This window comes from Cebus imitator, unplaced genomic scaffold (genome assembly GCF_001604975.1).
Source record: "Cebus imitator isolate Cc_AM_T3 unplaced genomic scaffold, Cebus_imitator-1.0 Scaffold948, whole genome shotgun sequence".
Lineage (NCBI taxonomy): Eukaryota > Metazoa > Chordata > Mammalia > Primates > Cebidae > Cebus > Cebus imitator.
Window position 1 is genome coordinate 124,137 of NW_016108263.1, and position 15,595 is coordinate 139,731.

General features: G+C 57.5%; 2 protein-coding genes across 5 annotated transcripts; both read left to right on the forward strand.

The window, feature by feature from the left end:
* Nucleotides 1–1,061: 1,061 nt before the first annotated feature.
* PRMT1 (protein arginine methyltransferase 1) lies at nt 1,062–13,323 on the forward strand. 4 transcript variants are annotated; one of them, XM_017521067.2, is made up of 11 exons: nt 1,113–1,220; nt 3,450–3,503; nt 4,044–4,145; nt 6,175–6,330; nt 6,474–6,537; nt 9,140–9,282; nt 9,714–9,801; nt 9,884–9,999; nt 11,063–11,213; nt 11,544–11,665; nt 13,041–13,323. In XM_017521067.2, exons 1-11 carry the CDS (start codon nt 1,185–1,187, stop codon nt 13,122–13,124), a joined length of 1,116 nt encoding a protein of 371 aa, XP_017376556.1. In that variant the 5' UTR covers nt 1,113–1,184; the 3' UTR covers nt 13,125–13,323. The 4 variants fall into 4 exon arrangements, with proteins under 4 accessions (XP_017376557.1, XP_017376556.1, XP_017376559.1 ...); XM_017521068.2 differs by lacking the exon at nt 3,450–3,503 and having other exon boundaries at nt 1,062–1,220; XM_017521070.2 differs by lacking the exons at nt 1,113–1,220; nt 3,450–3,503 and adding an exon at nt 3,715–3,814.
* A 398-nt stretch (nt 13,324–13,721) lies between these two features.
* ADM5 (adrenomedullin 5 (putative)) lies at nt 13,722–15,131 on the forward strand. The gene is made up of 2 exons (XM_017521078.2): nt 13,722–14,706; nt 14,914–15,131. The coding sequence occupies exons 1-2, from the start codon at nt 14,633–14,635 to the stop codon at nt 15,092–15,094; spliced, it is 255 nt and encodes an 84-aa protein (XP_017376567.1). The 5' UTR covers nt 13,722–14,632; the 3' UTR covers nt 15,095–15,131.
* The last annotated feature ends 464 nt before the right edge of the window (nt 15,132–15,595 follow it).

Sequence of the window (15,595 nt, forward strand, 5' to 3'; positions counted from 1 at the left end):
AAGGCGGAGACAGCAGTGAGCTGAGATCGTACCACTGCATTCCAGTCTGAGCGACAGAGCAAGAGTCTATCTCAAAAAAACGAAAAACAGGCCGGGCGCGGTGGCTCAAGCCTGTAATCCCAGCACTTTGGGAGGCCGAGGTGGGTGGATCACCAGGTCAAGATATCGAGACCATCCTGGCCAACATGGTGAAACCCCTCTCTACTAAAAATACAAAAATTAGCTGGGTGTGGTGGTGTGCGCCTGTAGTCCCAGCTAGTTGGGAGGCTGAGGCAGGAGAATTGCTTGAACCCGGGAGGTGGAGGTTGCAGTGAGCCGAGATTGTGCCACTGCACTCCAGCCTGGCGCCTGGCGATAGAGTGAGACTCTGTCTCAAAAAAAAAAAACAAAACGAAAAACAAAAAACAAACTTGGAATGATTATGTCAAGGGCTAGGATTTAAGGATTTAATGTGTTGAGGCGGACACCTATTCCTCACTTGCTTAGGGACCCCAGACAGGCCCTTCCTCTCTCTGGGCCTCTCACTTATTCAGTTTTTTCCCCCCAGGTAATGGGCACAAGCCCCCTTTTTCCTCCAGACTCTCCCCGGCCTGGGAAAATCCACCGAGTGGACGAGGAGTGAGAGTTCCTTTGAGCCAATCGCTGGTGCCTGGAACCCCGCCTCCTTCCCTACCCGTGGGCCAATCGTCGTGTTCTCCTTGAGGCCGGCCGCTTAGCGAGGGTGGGCCAAAGGCCGCGTGACGTCATGCCAGGGTAAACCAATGGGAGCGATGAGGAGGCGGGCCGTTTTGGTGATGGACAGGCATTTCGAGACGTCCCTTTAGCGCGGGGCTCGCCGGGAAGCTTTGAGGCGGTGCTGTGGGTAAAGGGGCGGGCATTCATGTAGACTTTGCCCAATCACCAGTCGCGCTTTTTGCAATAGACGGGCAGTTTTCCCCATCCCAGGTCGACTTGAGGGGGCGGGACTCTGGGCGCCAGAGTTGGCAAACCCCTGACCTATGATAGACGTCTGCTCTAGCCAATTGCTAGACGGTATTCTCAGACGGGCTGCCTCCTTTGCCAATGAAATCTTCCGGCGGGGTCGCGGTAGGCGGGCCCTAGACCTTCTGGTATAAGGCGGTCCCGGGGGAGTGAGGAGAAAGGGGGGGTCTTGGCGGCCGGAGGTGGAGTAGGTGCGGGTGAAGATGGCGGCAGCCGAGGCCGCGAACTGCATCATGGAGGTTAGCGCTTGGAGCGCCGCCTTGGGCGGGGGGCGGCTTTGGGTCGGTGTTTCACAGCTCTGTGGTGGGGAAAGGGGTCTAAGTCGGCGACAGGAGGTTAGAGGTCGCCCGCCGCACATGGGGTCACCCCACGCTCCGCATCCGGGGATATCGTTTTAAGTGGCGGTTCCCTAGCTTTCAAGGGCCTTCGGCATCCGGCCTAGCGGAGGGTCTCATCCCCCCTCCCACGTGGAGGAGGGCTGGGGGCGCTTCCGGCCAGGCCCCCACGTGGCCGCGGCGCGGTGGGTGGGGAGGGGGTGTGCCGAGTCCGGTGGCCGGGCCGGCTCCACGTGCGGGACAAAGGCCCCGCCCCCGGCCGGGGAGGGGCGCCCGGGGGGGCGGAGAGGGGGTCCAACCCTCCCTCTGAGGCCACCAGCTCTCCTCCCCTGGGACGCGGGCACACGCCTTGGGGTGGGATCGATCTGGGGCCCTCCACGATGTAGGGAGTCTCTGGGGAGGGGCAGTGCTTCTCAGCCCTTTACAACCACCTTCCGAGCTCCGGGGACATCTGTTGGGACAGCGGACCCGGTTTTGTGCGTTCTGGTTTAGGGACTGGAGGAAGACTAAGAATGGGGTCCTCCCGACCCCGTTTCCCGTCTCAGAATTCTCCCCCTAGCCCAGGGCTTTAGGAGTTGGGGGATGGGGCACAACCTTGTGACCTCCCTCTGGGTGGTGGTGGGGCATCTAGGTGGAGATTTTCCCATTAATAGGCGCCGTGCACCCCCTTGTGGCCATTTCTGGGTGTGTGGGAGGTACATCTTTTTCATGGGGCGTGTCCCGAAGCCCACCTACCGTCGGATTTCTTCCGGGCGGGGGAGGGAGGAAGGTATGTCTGCTGGGAATGAGTTGTGGTGGGAAATATGTAGGCTGAGAGCTTTATCCTCTCCTGGAGCCCTTTATCTCCCCCGGGCCTTTGTGAGGGCGGGAGATGACCCCCCAGGGGGTCCTGAACCCCAGGGTCCTGAGGCTGGGTGCCTGAAAGGGTTTCGAATGAGGTTTCCGTTCTCGTGCAGCCATGTGGGGGAGGTTTCCGTCTTGCGTTTCAAGCCCTCTTGGACTGGGGTTGTCTGACGGTAGCTTTCAGCGTTATTGAGAAATGGGCCCCCGCGGGAAAACCCCCCAGCACCTTTCTTCTTATAGGCATCCCTGCTGGCTTGGGAGAGCTGGGTGGAGGATGCTTGCAGCCTAGTAGGTCATAGCCTGTGATGTGGCCCTTCTTGGAGACTTGGAAAGTGGTCACATCTGGAAGAGATGTAATCTGATGGGACCTGTGTCCTTCCACCCCTTACCTAGGGCACTGGCTGGAGGGGCAGGTCAGCTCTCGGCTGTCAGGATGCAGCTCCCAGGGGTCACTGCTATGATTCCCCACCCCCTTGGCGGTCTCCTGCACCAGGGCTCTAAGGGTGGAGGAAATATCTTCCCCAGGGGTGGCCTCAGGCTTGGCCACACCTGGGGGTCTTCAGGGCCTGGGATGGGTGTCTGAATGGAGGCGATGGGCTGACTCCCCAAGCCACTTTCTGGAGGCCTCTCATTCTTAGAGGGTCCAGAAGCTGCCTATCATCCCTGGGACTCCACCTACCAGGCAGAGGGTTATAAGGGAGGGGGCTGGTTGCCGCTGGTTTGCCCAAGGCAGGAGCTGGGAACTGGGGTACTAGCTCTGGGGGAGTGCCTGTGGGTCACACCTCTTTTCTGGAATCCTCTCAGACAAGAGACGAGTTTGCAGAGGTGGCAGATGCCCTCTGGGCATAGCCTGCCAGCCCCCTCCCTCCTGCTACTCATGGCACCCTAGGATAGGGGTGTGTGTGTCAGGAAGTGTCACCTAATCTGGGGGAGATTATGTGATGAGGGGGAGTGACAGCTGGCGGTGGCGGGTGCCAATTTCCCTGGCCTGGATGGGGGAGGTGTGTGGTCAGCTGCCTGGCCAGAAAGGAGCAACGTTGGGGCGGGCCACCATCTCTCCAGCCACAGCTGGGGTAGGAGACCCCCTTTCTTCTCTCTCCCCTCACTTTTCCCATCCCTTCTTAAACACCCCACCTCATTACTTGCCCCCTTTTGCCACCACTCCCCACAAAGAAGGAGAATTGCTGGAAACCCACCCACCCCACCTCCCGCCAGAGCCCAGGTCCCGCCGCCCAGCCCCCTGCAGCCACTCCTGGTAGCTAATCCTTTTTCCCTGTTACTCTCTCCTAGAATTTTGTAGCCACCTTGGCTAATGGGATGAGCCTCCAGCCGCCTCTTGAAGAAGTAAATATCCTTTTGTGAGACCCCTCCCCACCCCGACCTCCACATCAGTATATCTTGCCACACACTGGCCCTTTCTCGAGGTCTAATCATACCCCTCTTGCTTCAAACCAGTTGACCCCAGGCCCCCAGACACTTAGTAGCAACCCCTCCAGGTTCACTGCCCCGCTGGCCTCCCCCAGTATCACGGCTACTTCCTTAACTCCACCTCCAGCCCCCCTTTGCCCTTCCCTGTGTCTGCCCCCGTTTTCCTTCCCCTCCCCTCCCCAGCTGTGGGCTGAGCTAGAGACGGGGGCAGAGAGACTGGAGATATGGTAGGCGTGGCTGAGGTATTGGGGTGCTCCCCTGGATGGTGCTCTGGGGGGTCGTGGAAGTGGAAAATGGGGCTGTTAGGTTTTGGGGTTCCTGGGGGGCTGTAGGGTTGTCATGGTATGATTTTGGGGGGTTCTATACTATTCTTCAGGGAAAAATAGGGACCTGGAGGTTTAAGAGGCCGTGGGGAGCCCCCAGATCTGACCCACGCTCCCATCGGCCCCCTCCCAGGTGTCCTGTGGCCAGCCGGAAAGCAGCGAGAAGCCCAATGCTGAGGACATGACGTCCAAAGATTACTACTTTGATTCCTACGCCCACTTCGGCATCCACGAGGTGAGTGGGGTCAGTCCTCAAGGCCCCAATCTCAAGGGGGTTAAATGGGTGGGGGGGGGCGGCATGGAGCCTGTTTCCCCACGCATGTGCACTGCTTCCCTGGCAGCAGGCCACCCCTCTGCCCCTCTGCTGCGCACCCCCCAGGGTCGCCTTGCCAAGCCGTTGCCTTGGAGACCGAGGTTAGCCTGAAGCTCTGCAGGGGCCCCTAGCTGAACGCTGGAGTGGGAACGCGCATGCCTGCCTGGGGCCTTAGCCAGAGGTCAGGCAGGACCCGCTGGTCTCTGCCGCCCTCTAGTGACCAGCGGTAGGACTGCACCCCAGCTGCTCCTGGCCTGATTGCTTCTGCACCCTTGAGATCTGACTGAAGCATTCTAAGGAATTTTCTTTTCTCCCGAGGGCTTCTTCATAAAATTGTGGCAAAATATGCATAAAATTGCCATTAAAATTTTTTTTTTTTTTTTTTTAAGACGGGGTTTCACCATATTGGTCAGGCTATTCTTGAACTCCTGACCTCAGGTGATCCGCCCACCTTGGCCTCCAAAGTGTTTGGATTACAGGCATGAGCCACCACACCCGGCCGCCATTTTTTAATTTTTAGAGACAGAGTCTCACTCTGTCACCCATGGTAGAGTGCACATTACTGCAATCACAGCATTCTGCAGCCTCGACTTCCCACTTCAGGTGATGCCCCCACATCAGCCTCCGGAGTAGCTGCGACCACAATGATGTGCCACCACGCCCAGCTGATTTTCTTATTTTTCTGTAGAGGTACTCTTGCCTTGTTGCCTAGGCTGGTCTGAAACTCTTGGGGTCACGTGATCCTCCTCCTTTGGCCTCCTGAGGTGCTGGGATTACAGGCGTGAGCCGCCGCCCCTGGCCTGAAGACTTTTAAATCCAGGGTTCACTGGTTCTTAGGTAGCAGTGATGAAGTCTGGCTAAGTTGGGAGTTTAGTCCATGTAATCTGATTTCTATTTATTTATTTATGGGTTTTTTTTTTTGTTTTTTTGTTTTTTGAGATGGAGTCTCACTCTGTGACCCAAATTGGAGTCCAGTGACTCGACCTCGGCTCACTGCAAACTTTACCTACTGAGTTCAAGCGATTCTCCTGCCTCAGCCTTCCCAGTAGCTGGGATTACAGGCACCCGCCATCATGCCTGGCTAATTTTTTTGTATTTTTAGTAGAGGAGGGGTTTCTCCATGTTGGTCAGACTGGTCTCGAACTCCTGACTACAGGCGAGAGCCACTGCGCCCAGCCTATTTGTTTATTTTTGAGACGGAGTCTCGCTCTGTCACCCAGACTGGAATGCAGTGGCCAATCTTGGCTCACTGCAACCTCTGCCTCCCGGGTTGAAGCGATTCTCCTGCCTCAGCCTCCCGAGTACCTGGGCCTACAGGCACCTACTACCATGTCTGGCTAATTTTTGTATTTTTAGTAGAGACCAGGTTTCACCATATTGGCCATGCTGGTTTCGAACTCCTGACTGTGTGATCCGCCTGCGTTGGCCTCCCAAAATGCTGGGATTACAGGCACCGAGTCCTGAGCCACTGCGTCTGGCCCTAATCTGATTAGAGGAAACTGGCTGGGCACAGTGGCACATGCCTGTTATCTCAGAACTTTGGAAGGCCCAGGTGGGTGGATCACCTGAGGTCAGGAGTTCGAGACCAGCCGGATCAACATGTTGAAACCTCGTCTCTACTAAAAACACAAAAATTAGCTGGGCATGGTGGCACATGCCTATAATCCCAGCTACCCAGGAGGCTGAGGCAGAAGGATTGGTTGAACCCAGGAGGCGGAGTTTGCAGTGAGCTGAGATCACAGCATTGTACTCCAGCCTGGGCGATGGAGCAAGACTTTGTCTCAAAATATAAATAAATAAAAATAAATACATGATTAAGTCAAAAAGGGAAACTGATGTGCATGGCAGGAAGCGAGAGGGCCAAGCTCTGGCCCTCCGAGCTGTGAGGACACCGTGTTCTCCAGCTGGGGACTCGGGGCCCTCACGGCGTCTCTGTGCCGTTCTTCTCCAGGAGATGCTGAAGGATGAGGTGCGCACCCTCACCTACCGCAACTCCATGTTTCACAATCGGCACCTCTTCAAGGACAAAGTGGTGCTGGACGTGGGCTCGGGCACTGGTATCCTCTGCATGTTCGCCGCCAAGGCCGGGGCCCGCAAGGTCATCGGGGTGAGTCTCCAGGGCGGCTGGGGGGGGGGCCAGGCCTGGGGGAGGGAGAGGGGCCCATTGGGGTTCAGGGATTGGATGGAGGGGGTGGGGGATGGGCGATGGGACTGAGGGGATCTCACCCACCCTTCTTCCTGGGCCTTCAGATCGAGTGTTCCAGTATCTCTGATTACGCGGTGAAGATCGTCAAAGCCAACAAGTTAGACCACGGTGAGCCCAGAAAGAGGATGGGTTTTCGGGAGTGGAGGGGGTGATGCCCGCTTCCCCAGGGCCCTCCGAGGAGCATTGGGGTCTATGGAAGGCCACAGATTTGGCGGCTCCTCTCCCGTGGGCTTCTGGGCTGCCGGCAGCCTGAGGGTCAGAGTGTCAAAGTCATAAGCTTAGCGCTTCAGTCTTAAGATTAGGGCAAGAAGCGCTCTCTAGTTTCTTGAATGAATCATAGAGTCACGTGGTTGGTTGCTGAGGGCCCACAGTGAGAAGCGGCCCCTGTTTCCCAGCCGCCCTCCTCTGTGTTTAACCAACACTAACTTCAGAGAAGTCTGGACCTACAAGCACATACTTAAGTAAATACGTTTACATTTACGCGCATAATTTTCACGCCTGTAGCGTTTCCTGCCAGGCTCGTGCCCTTGGCTTCTTTCACCTGCTTTCCAGGATGTTGAGGCATCCACTCTTCCACGAGTACCATCATGGGTATATCCCCAGCCTTATTATTTTTTTTTTTTCTGAGACAGAGTTTTGCTCTTGTTGTCTAGGCTGGAGTGCAATGGCGTGATCTCGGCTCACTGCAACCTCCACCTCCCGGGTTCAAGTGATTCTCCTGCTTCAGCCTCCCAAGTAGCTGGGATTATAGGCGCGCACCACCACACCTGGCTAATTTTGCATTTTTAGTAGAGACCGGGTTTCTCAATGTTGGCCAGGCTAGTCTCTGATCTCCTGACCTCAAGTGATCCACCTGCCTCTGCCTCCCACAGTGCTGGGGTTATAGGCATGAGCGACCGCGGCGGCCCATCTCCCAGCCTTTTAAACCAGTTGTCTGTTGATGGGTGTTTAAGCTGCTCTGAGATTTTCTTTTCCTTTTCCTCAGCCTTCTGAGTTGCTGGGACTGCAGGCACATGCCACCACACCCGGCTTTTTTTTTTAAATAGAGGTGGAGTTTCACCATGTTGCCCAGGTGAACCTCTGGTCTCAAACTTCTGGGCTCAAGCCACCCTCACACCTTGGCCTTCTAAAGTGTTGGGATTATGGCGTGAACCGCTGTGCCCAGCCTGCTCTGAGACCTTCATCCCCTGCACATCATGTCATTTCATACACAAACTAGTATATTTGTGAGGTCGGTTTATAAGAGGTGATTGCTTGGGTCAAAAGGTTAGTTAGTGGCCGAGCATGATGGATCTTGCCTCACCCCTGCACTTCGGGAGGTTGAGGCCGGAGGACTGGCAGAGCCCAGGAGTTTGAGACCAGTCTGGGTGAGAGTGAAATGTGAGCTAGTAAGTTTGGTAGGTTTTGTCAAATTGCCTTTAAGTCCCCCCCAGCTAGGTTGGTGGGGGTCAAGGAACTCGGGAATGTGGTAGATTTCCCTTTAGGAACTGAAGTGATTTTTTTTTTTGAAATGGAGTTTTTGCTTTCATTCCTGTGTTAGCATGTATCGGTACTTCATTCCTTTTTTTCTTAATTTCTTTATTTCCTGCTCTGCCTTTTCTTTCCTTTTTTTTTTTTGTTTGTTTTTTTTTTTTTTTTTTTTTTTTTTTTTTTTTTTTTTTTTTTCCCTCTTTGTTTTTTCTCCTTTTTTTTTTTTGTTTGTTTTGTTTTGTTTTGTTTTAGATGGAATTTCATTCTTACTGCCCAGGCTGGAGTTCAGTGGCGCGATCTCAGTTCACTGCAACCTCTGCCTCCCGGGTTCAGGTGATTCTCCTGCCTCAGTCCTGGAGTAGCTGGGATTACAGGCACCTGTCACCACACCTGGTTAAATTTTTGGGTGTTTTTTCGTAGAGACGGGGTTTCACCATTTTGGCCAGGCTGGTCTTGAACTCCGAACTCAGGTGATCCACCCAACTTGGCCTTCCAAAGTGCTGGGATTACAGGCGAGAGCCACCAGCGCCATCCTTAAGTGATTTTTAAAAAGAGATTATCATAATGATCGCACAAATCCATTTGAAGCCAGTTCCCTCTGTAATGTCTTTCCTGGTGAATGTGTCTGCGAGCATCTTATCTAATAGATGATGCTGTTTTGAGAACATAACCATGCTGTTACTTATTATCTCAAGCCCACCCAGTTGAAAACAAAATCTAACATTGCCTGATACCCAGCTCACATAAAATTTCTGCTCTTGCCTCAAAAAATGTCCAGAGCGACGTGTGAATTTTAAAACAGAGTTAAGAGGGTTTGTGGCGGCCAGGCGAGGTGGCTCACACCTGTAATCTCAGCACTTTGGGAGGCTGAGGCAGGCAGATCAGGAGATCAGGAGTTTGAGACCATCCTGGCCAACATGGTAAAATCCCATCTCTACAGAAAAATACAAAAAAAATTAGCTGGGTGTGGTGGCGCACGCCTGTAGTACCAGCTACTCAGGAGGCTGAGGCAGGGGAATCTCTTGAACTCAGGCAGTGAAGGATGCCGTGAACCGAGATGGTGCCATTGCACTACAGCCTGGGCGGCAGAAAGACTCCATCTCAAAAAAAAAAAAAAGATGGTTTGTGGCTTCCGCTCACAAGTTCTCTGAACCCAGTGGGGTCCCCAGGCTCTAGCCCCCGGGGGAGGAAAGGGGCAGGCCTCCTGGGGACTGATGTGGCCGCCCTTGTCTGCCTGCAGTGGTGACCATCATCAAGGGGAAGGTGGAGGAGGTGGAGCTCCCGGTGGAGAAGGTGGACATCATCATCAGCGAGTGGATGGGCTACTGCCTCTTCTACGAGTCCATGCTCAACACCGTGCTCTACGCCCGGGACAAGTGGCTGGTGAGGCCCCCAGCGGGACGGGCGCCGCTCGTGTGGGCTGGGGTCCAGGCAGAAGATGAAAACCATGCTCGATTTTTCCCACAGATGGGACTACTGTGGGGGCTGGCTGCCAGGTGTTAGAGGCCACAGCCGGAGCCAGGTGTGACAGGCCCCGGAGCTAGACGATGGCAGGGAGATGGTGCGGCTTTGCTTTTCCTCTCAGAGCAGCCAGGGAGGGTCTGAGGATCCCCAGAGCCTCCGAGGGACAGGAGCTGACTGAGATGTGCCTGAGAGTCCTCTGGTGGCCGGCCGTGTGGGAAATAGACCAGGGGGTGTGGGGGTGAGTGCAGCTGCATCGTGAAGGTGGCCGAGACCAGGGCAGGAGGCCACGTCTTGAGGCAAAACTAGGGGCAGTGTTGCCAGGCCCCACCCTCACCCTGCCCCCTCTGCAGGCGCCCGATGGCCTCATCTTCCCAGACCGAGCTACGCTGTATGTGACCGCCATCGAGGACCGGCAGTACAAAGACTACAAGATCCACTGTGAGTGCGTGCCCGGGAGCTGGCGGGTGGGGCCATGGGTGGGCTGCTGCGGGCTCACCCCCCTCCCTGCCTGCCTCCCCAGGGTGGGAGAATGTGTATGGCTTCGACATGTCTTGCATCAAAGATGTGGCCATCAAGGAGCCCCTAGTGGACGTGGTGGACCCAAAACAGCTGGTCACCAACGCCTGCCTCATAAAGGTGAGGGGGTGGGCATGCCAGGTGCTGCCTACGTTGAAACTGAAGAGAGGCCATCACCTGGCCCTGGCGCGGGGCTTTGGGGCCCAGAGCGTTGGCCTGAGGTCTCAGAGCCTGACCTGCCAGCCAGAGGGGTGCTAGAGGCCCAGAAAAGCCACTTTGTCCTTTAAATATCTTGGTGAGCGTTGCTGTGGGAGAGCCAGGCTTGGCACTTGGTGTCCGGCGGTGAGGCGGGCTGGTCCTGCCTCCTCCTCCGAAGCCAGCAGCTAAAGCCCAGTGAGACCTGTGCATGGGAAGGCAGGACGCCAGGGCGATGAGCGGGTGCACAGGCACATGGGCCACTGCAGAGGAGCCCAGGGGGACAGGCAGGCTCTGAGATGCGCCTGTGGTCCCAGCTGCCCGGGAGGCTGGGCGGGAGGATCGCTTGGGCCGCAGTGAGCTGTGATCGCGTCACCACTCCAGCCTGGGCCAGTGTTTTCTTTTTTACTTTTTTTACTTCTGAGACCTGGCAATAGCAAGTATTTGTTGAGCTGGGATGTTCAAGCTGGGTGAAGCTGGGTGGCTGGCTGGGGTTCCTGTCGGGGAGGAGGGAGCTGTTAAGGGGGGGAGGAGAGGAGACTGGAGGGGCAGGGACCCCACTGGGGCCACCCTCCTGAGAGCCGGGGAGCTGGCGCAGGGTTTGAGGTTGGCGTTTGGGTTGCCATTTGAAGTCACCACCTTGGTGGACTTGTCAAGGGGTTGGGGAGAGGGCAGAGTTGGGGACCTGCATTCCAGGAGGTCTGATGGTGGGGTCAGGGCTGAGGGGGCTCTGGACAGAGGTAGGGTAGAGTGCCAGGTTTGGGTGTGGGAGAGAAGGGGGCAAGGAATCCGGGCTTGAACCCAGCGGCTTGTTGGGAGCCAGACAGGCAGAATGAGGAATGAGTGAGGAGCCAAGGCTGGGTGCCGGTGAGGGAGGGCCACCAGGAAGGGGACAGCAGGGTCACAGGCCCTCGGGAGCTGAGGGAGGGAGGAGGGCATGACTCGGGCTGGGCACACATCCTGGAGCTTGCTGTCTCCTGTCCTGCAGGAGGTGGACATCTACACTGTCAAGGTGGAAGACCTGACCTTCACTTCCCCGTTCTGCCTGCAAGTGAAGCGGAATGACTACGTGCACGCCCTGGTGGCCTACTTCAACATCGAGTTCACACGCTGCCACAAGAGGACTGGCTTCTCCACCAGTGAGGCGGGGCGGACAGGGCTGGGGCCGTCCCTGAGCCAGGGGCACCCACGTAGGGGAGGGGGGACAGAAACGGGCAGAGAGCCATGGGGACACGCGTGTTCCAGCACAGACTCTGCCATGTAGCCGTCACGTGGCCTTGGGCGTCAGTTTCCTCGTCCACAGAAGGCTGACACAGTCCCTGTCTCCAAACCTCAGTGACAGGGAAGTGACTCACGAACTGCACTCCCGTCAGCTGTCATGGGGGTGGGCATTCCAGCAGAGGGAACGGGAGGCCAAGGCTGGGGTGGGGCCAGCAGGCTGAGGCTGGCTGACCCGGCCGTGCCCGCAGGCCCGGAGTCCCCGTACACGCACTGGAAGCAGACGGTGTTCTACATGGAGGACTACCTGACCGTGAAGACGGGTGAGGAGATCTTTGGCACCATCGGCATGCGGCCCAACGCCAAGAACAATGTGAGGCTCCCGGGCAGGGCCGGGGAGGGCGGGGGATGGGGGCAGCTGGGGCGGATGGGGGCAGCTGGGGGCAGATGGGGGTGGGGGAGCGGGTGCCTCTGCCTGTTCCCAGGTCCCTGAGCCCCTCAGCCCCATGCCTGTCTACACAGCAGGATTTCTTGAGCATTTACTGGAAGCTGGGCCTGGGGACCCAGGCCAAACCCTTGCCCTCCTGGTGCTTCCACTCTAGACAAGGGGATCAGTGATATGGAGCCGCCAGTCGGAGGTGACCTCTCAGGCTGGGAGCAGGGCAGACAGGTGTTGGCGTGGGTGGGCTTCAGGGCAAGCGGCGGTCCCCAGTTGAGTGCACTGGGTTTCCTCGCCCAGTGTGAGGCCTGAGGAAAAAGGCAGCTTTTTGGTTTGTTTTCCCATCCCCTTTCTTTTTCCTCCTGAGCACCTGGCAGGAGCTGCCATCACCTAAGACCAGGGGGCTTGCGGGGGAGCTGCGAGGGCTTCCAGGAGAGTGGGTCTAGGCAGAGGTCCAGTGTGGCAGGTCTGAGCAGGCCGGAGGACGGAAGACCTGGAGCCTGGAGTCTCAGGGAGTGGTCTGAGCTAGAAGTGTGGGTCCCGGCCCATGGGTGCCAGGCCAGGTGGCACTCAGGTCATTCACAGAGTGTGGACCCCTGGACGCTCCTGAGCCCGTGACAGCAGCAATTCTCAACTGGGTGGGTTCCCCACAGAGAACGTTTGTCACCATCTGTAGACACTTGTGGTTGTCACCTGGCAGAAGGGGTGCTCCTGGCATCTGGTGGGTAGGGACAGAGGGGGTGGTAAACGTCCTACATCCACACGACTGCCCCCTACAAAGACTCATGCGGCCCCCAAGGGACCGTGGTGCTAGCTGGGAAAGACACCGGAGAGGCAGGAGGCAGCCTCCGGACCATCGGCCACAAGTCGTCTTCACGTGCTGGAGGGTATGGGGGGTCTCCAGGAAGGCTGGGAGTAGAGGAGGGGAGACAGCAGGCTGGACCGCTTCGTTTCACCGTAATGTTTGCTGAGGAGGAAGTGGGCTTGGGAAAGGTTCTCTTTTTTATGAAAGATATCACTCCATTGCTGATGGGAATCGTCTTGATGGGGAAACCCAAAGGCAAGGGTCAGCAGCCGGGCTCTGTGTCGGGTGAGCCTAGTGGGCTTGAGGGTGTCCACGTGGAGCTGTCGCTTGCCAGGGTCAGGTCAGCTGCTCGGGTGGGACCAGCAGTTGGGGTCTGCAGCATGGAGATGGGCAGGAAGCTGGAGCCCGGCTGGGTCTCGGGGAGGGCGTGTCGTCATGTGTCTTGTCTGCAGCCCCTGCCACCACCTCCTGACGGTTCCGCCCTCACGCCCCCCTCTCCCACAGCGAGACCTGGACTTCACCATCGACTTGGACTTCAAGGGCCAGCTGTGCGAGCTGTCCTGCTCCACCGACTACCGGATGCGCTGAGGCCTGGCTCTCCCCGCCCTGCACGGGCCCAGGGGCTTAGCGTTCCTAGGCGGTTTTGGGGCTCCCCTTTCCTCTCCCTCCCGAAGAAGAGGGTTTTAGGGGCCTGGGCCGGGGGGATGGGGAGGGTACATTGTGACTGTGTTTTTCATAACTTATGTTTTTATATGGTTGCATTTACTCCAATAAATCCTCAGCTGGGGTCTGGCTCTGCTTCCTGGGGGCAAAGCGGGTTGGGGTTCCCTTTGCAGGTGCTGAGGTGCCAGCCAGCCTGAGCAGTGGGGGATCGGCCTCGGCGCCTGCTGCTGGCTGCCATTCTGTGGATCTGCGTCTCTCCTCCCTCGTCTCTAGGCCTCTTGCTCCCCTTCCTTGGTCCCCTCTTGGGGTCCCTGCCCTCCACAGCTCTCTCAGGGTCTTCATCCAACTCTTTCATCCCTCTCCTGGGGCTGCACCCCGCCCCGCAGTGCCCCTGAGCCTCCTGCCTGGTGGGGGATGGGGGTGGCTTTCCAGCACAGCTGCCCCTCAAGTTTCCCAGAACAGCCTGCCCACCTCCCCCCAGCACTCACATTGTTCCTGTTCGGGACCCTCCAAGGCCAGCTAGGGCTAACTGTGCTCCGCCCTCTGCAGCCAGGGACACTGAGTGGGTTGGAGGTGTCTGCTGGGGAGGACAGAATTCCTCGTAGCTGTGTGGCCCTGCTTCCTGCCCTAGAATGGCTTGGGGCTTATGACTGGGGAGTTGGAGTCGCAGCTGTAAGGTGGCAGTGCCTGCCCATCCTCCAGAGGCGAAGACGAGGCCTCTCTGCTGCGGCCATGGTGTCTGCGCCCACCCTTCCACTCGGGGGCTGGCCACAGGGTTCTGGGTCTCCCATGGCACTGCACATGTCCTGGTTGACCCAGGACCCCTTCCACCTTGACAGCCCTGGCTACACCTGCTTCAGTGCAATTGCAGCCCTCAGCCTTTCCTCTCCAGAGGGCGCTGGCTCTGCTAGTGCGCTGGGGGTCTCCCCTGCTCCACGGGAGTGGCATCTGCACTCACCCTGCATTGCTTGTCCCCTGAGGTTCCAGGGTCTACTGTCTACTAAACGGCTTCCTGACAGGGTGAGAGTGAGGTTGCATCTACATGTGGAGCTGGTGCTTCCCCGCCCTCACCTATTTTCGTGGAAGCCAGCTGCTTAGCTACCTGCAGGTGTCGTAGGCCCCACCCTATTTCCCAGGCTTTAAAGGCAGCAGGACTCCACAGGCCTCCCGGGGCATAGACAGCTCTGGTATGACCGGCACACCCAGTGAGGGCCCCAGAGCTGCAGTGTGGGAGGTAGGGACCTGGGTTCAAATCCTGCCCCTCTGGCGTGGGATGGGCTCTTCTCAGATTTTTGGCCTCTGTATTCCCCGCCTGAGAAGTGGGGACCAGCCCAGTTTCCTTGCTCTAGAGCTGCACAGACAATCAGCCGGCAGGGGAGCGGGGTGGGGTGGCTGCAACTCCAGACCACAGATCCTGACCCGCCTTGCCCACGATGACTGCCCACATCCTCCTCCTGCTGTTGCTCCTCACTTTCTCTGCCCAAGGTGACCCGGACTCTGCGGCCAGGTGAGAAAGGCCAGTAGCAGGGAGACAGGGCAGGAGGGAGACCATAAAGGGCTCGTGCACCCTCCTGCCATGGTTTCCTCCTCTGTGGAACGGGCAGGTGATTTGTAAGCGTGCCCTGCTGGTCTTGGAGTGCTATGTGCCCACCTCCACCACGCCCCATCTCTCGATTCAGTTTGAACCCCGTCTTCTCCCACACTCCCGATCCAGGCGAGGCCAGCACCAGGACGCCCTCCAGCCCCGTGAGCACGTCTGGTCCCTGGGTGTACGCCGGACTCACCGCCTGCTGGAGATCATACACTGGATTCGCTCTGCCTCCGCCAAGGAGCCCTCGGGAAAGTCCAGCCGCGAGCCTCAGGACCCCTACAGCTATGGGCGCCGGCGGCGGTGACGCAAGGCAGAAGCCCGGACCAGCTCCCAGGACGTCAGCCTGCAGCGAGGGGGCCAGCACAATGCCCAGCTCGTTGGGTGACCTCAGGCACAGCTGGTCACCTCCTCGGCTTCAGTTTGCCTGTCTGTATATTGACACTTCTACCCCACCTTTCTTCTCCCCTAACACCAGCTTCTGAGACTGTCTTCCCCAGCCCCTCCCCAGGCTGTGACTGGGTTGGACCCAGGAGCAGAAGGACCAGGCTGGACAAAGAACACTGTCGAGCAGAGCTGAATAAACAAGCATTCCGCGTTTCAGTCCCTGCTTCTCTGTACCTATTTCGGCCTCTCAGTCAGGGCTGGGTCTCTCATACACCCTTCTCTATTTTCTATGCTGCTTCTCCCTCACGGAAGTCCCACTGACTGTCTAACTTGAATCCAATCCGCTGTAGTGCCTCCTTTTTCTATTTTTCCTTTTTTTTTTTTTTTTTTTTGAGGTGAAGTCTCTGTTGCCCAGGCTGGA

What these genes read in the sequence shown, in the direction of transcription:
- PRMT1 (XM_017521067.2), top strand. Translation starts at nt 1,185, where the DNA reads ATGGCGGCAGCCGAGGCCGCGAACTGCATCATGGAG. An exon ending in CAAAGACTACAAGATCCACT is followed by an intron (nt 9,802 to 9,883) that starts GTGAGTGCGTGC and finishes CTGCCTCCCCAG; the next exon opens with GGTGGGAGAATGTGTATGGC. An exon ending in GAGGACTGGCTTCTCCACCA is followed by an intron (nt 11,214 to 11,543) that starts GTGAGGCGGGGC and finishes CCGTGCCCGCAG; the next exon opens with GCCCGGAGTCCCCGTACACG.
- ADM5 (XM_017521078.2), top strand. Translation starts at nt 14,633, where the DNA reads ATGACTGCCCACATCCTCCTCCTGCTGTTGCTCCTCACTTTCTCTGCC. An exon ending in GACCCGGACTCTGCGGCCAG is followed by an intron (nt 14,707 to 14,913) that starts GTGAGAAAGGCC and finishes CTCCCGATCCAG; the next exon opens with GCGAGGCCAGCACCAGGACG.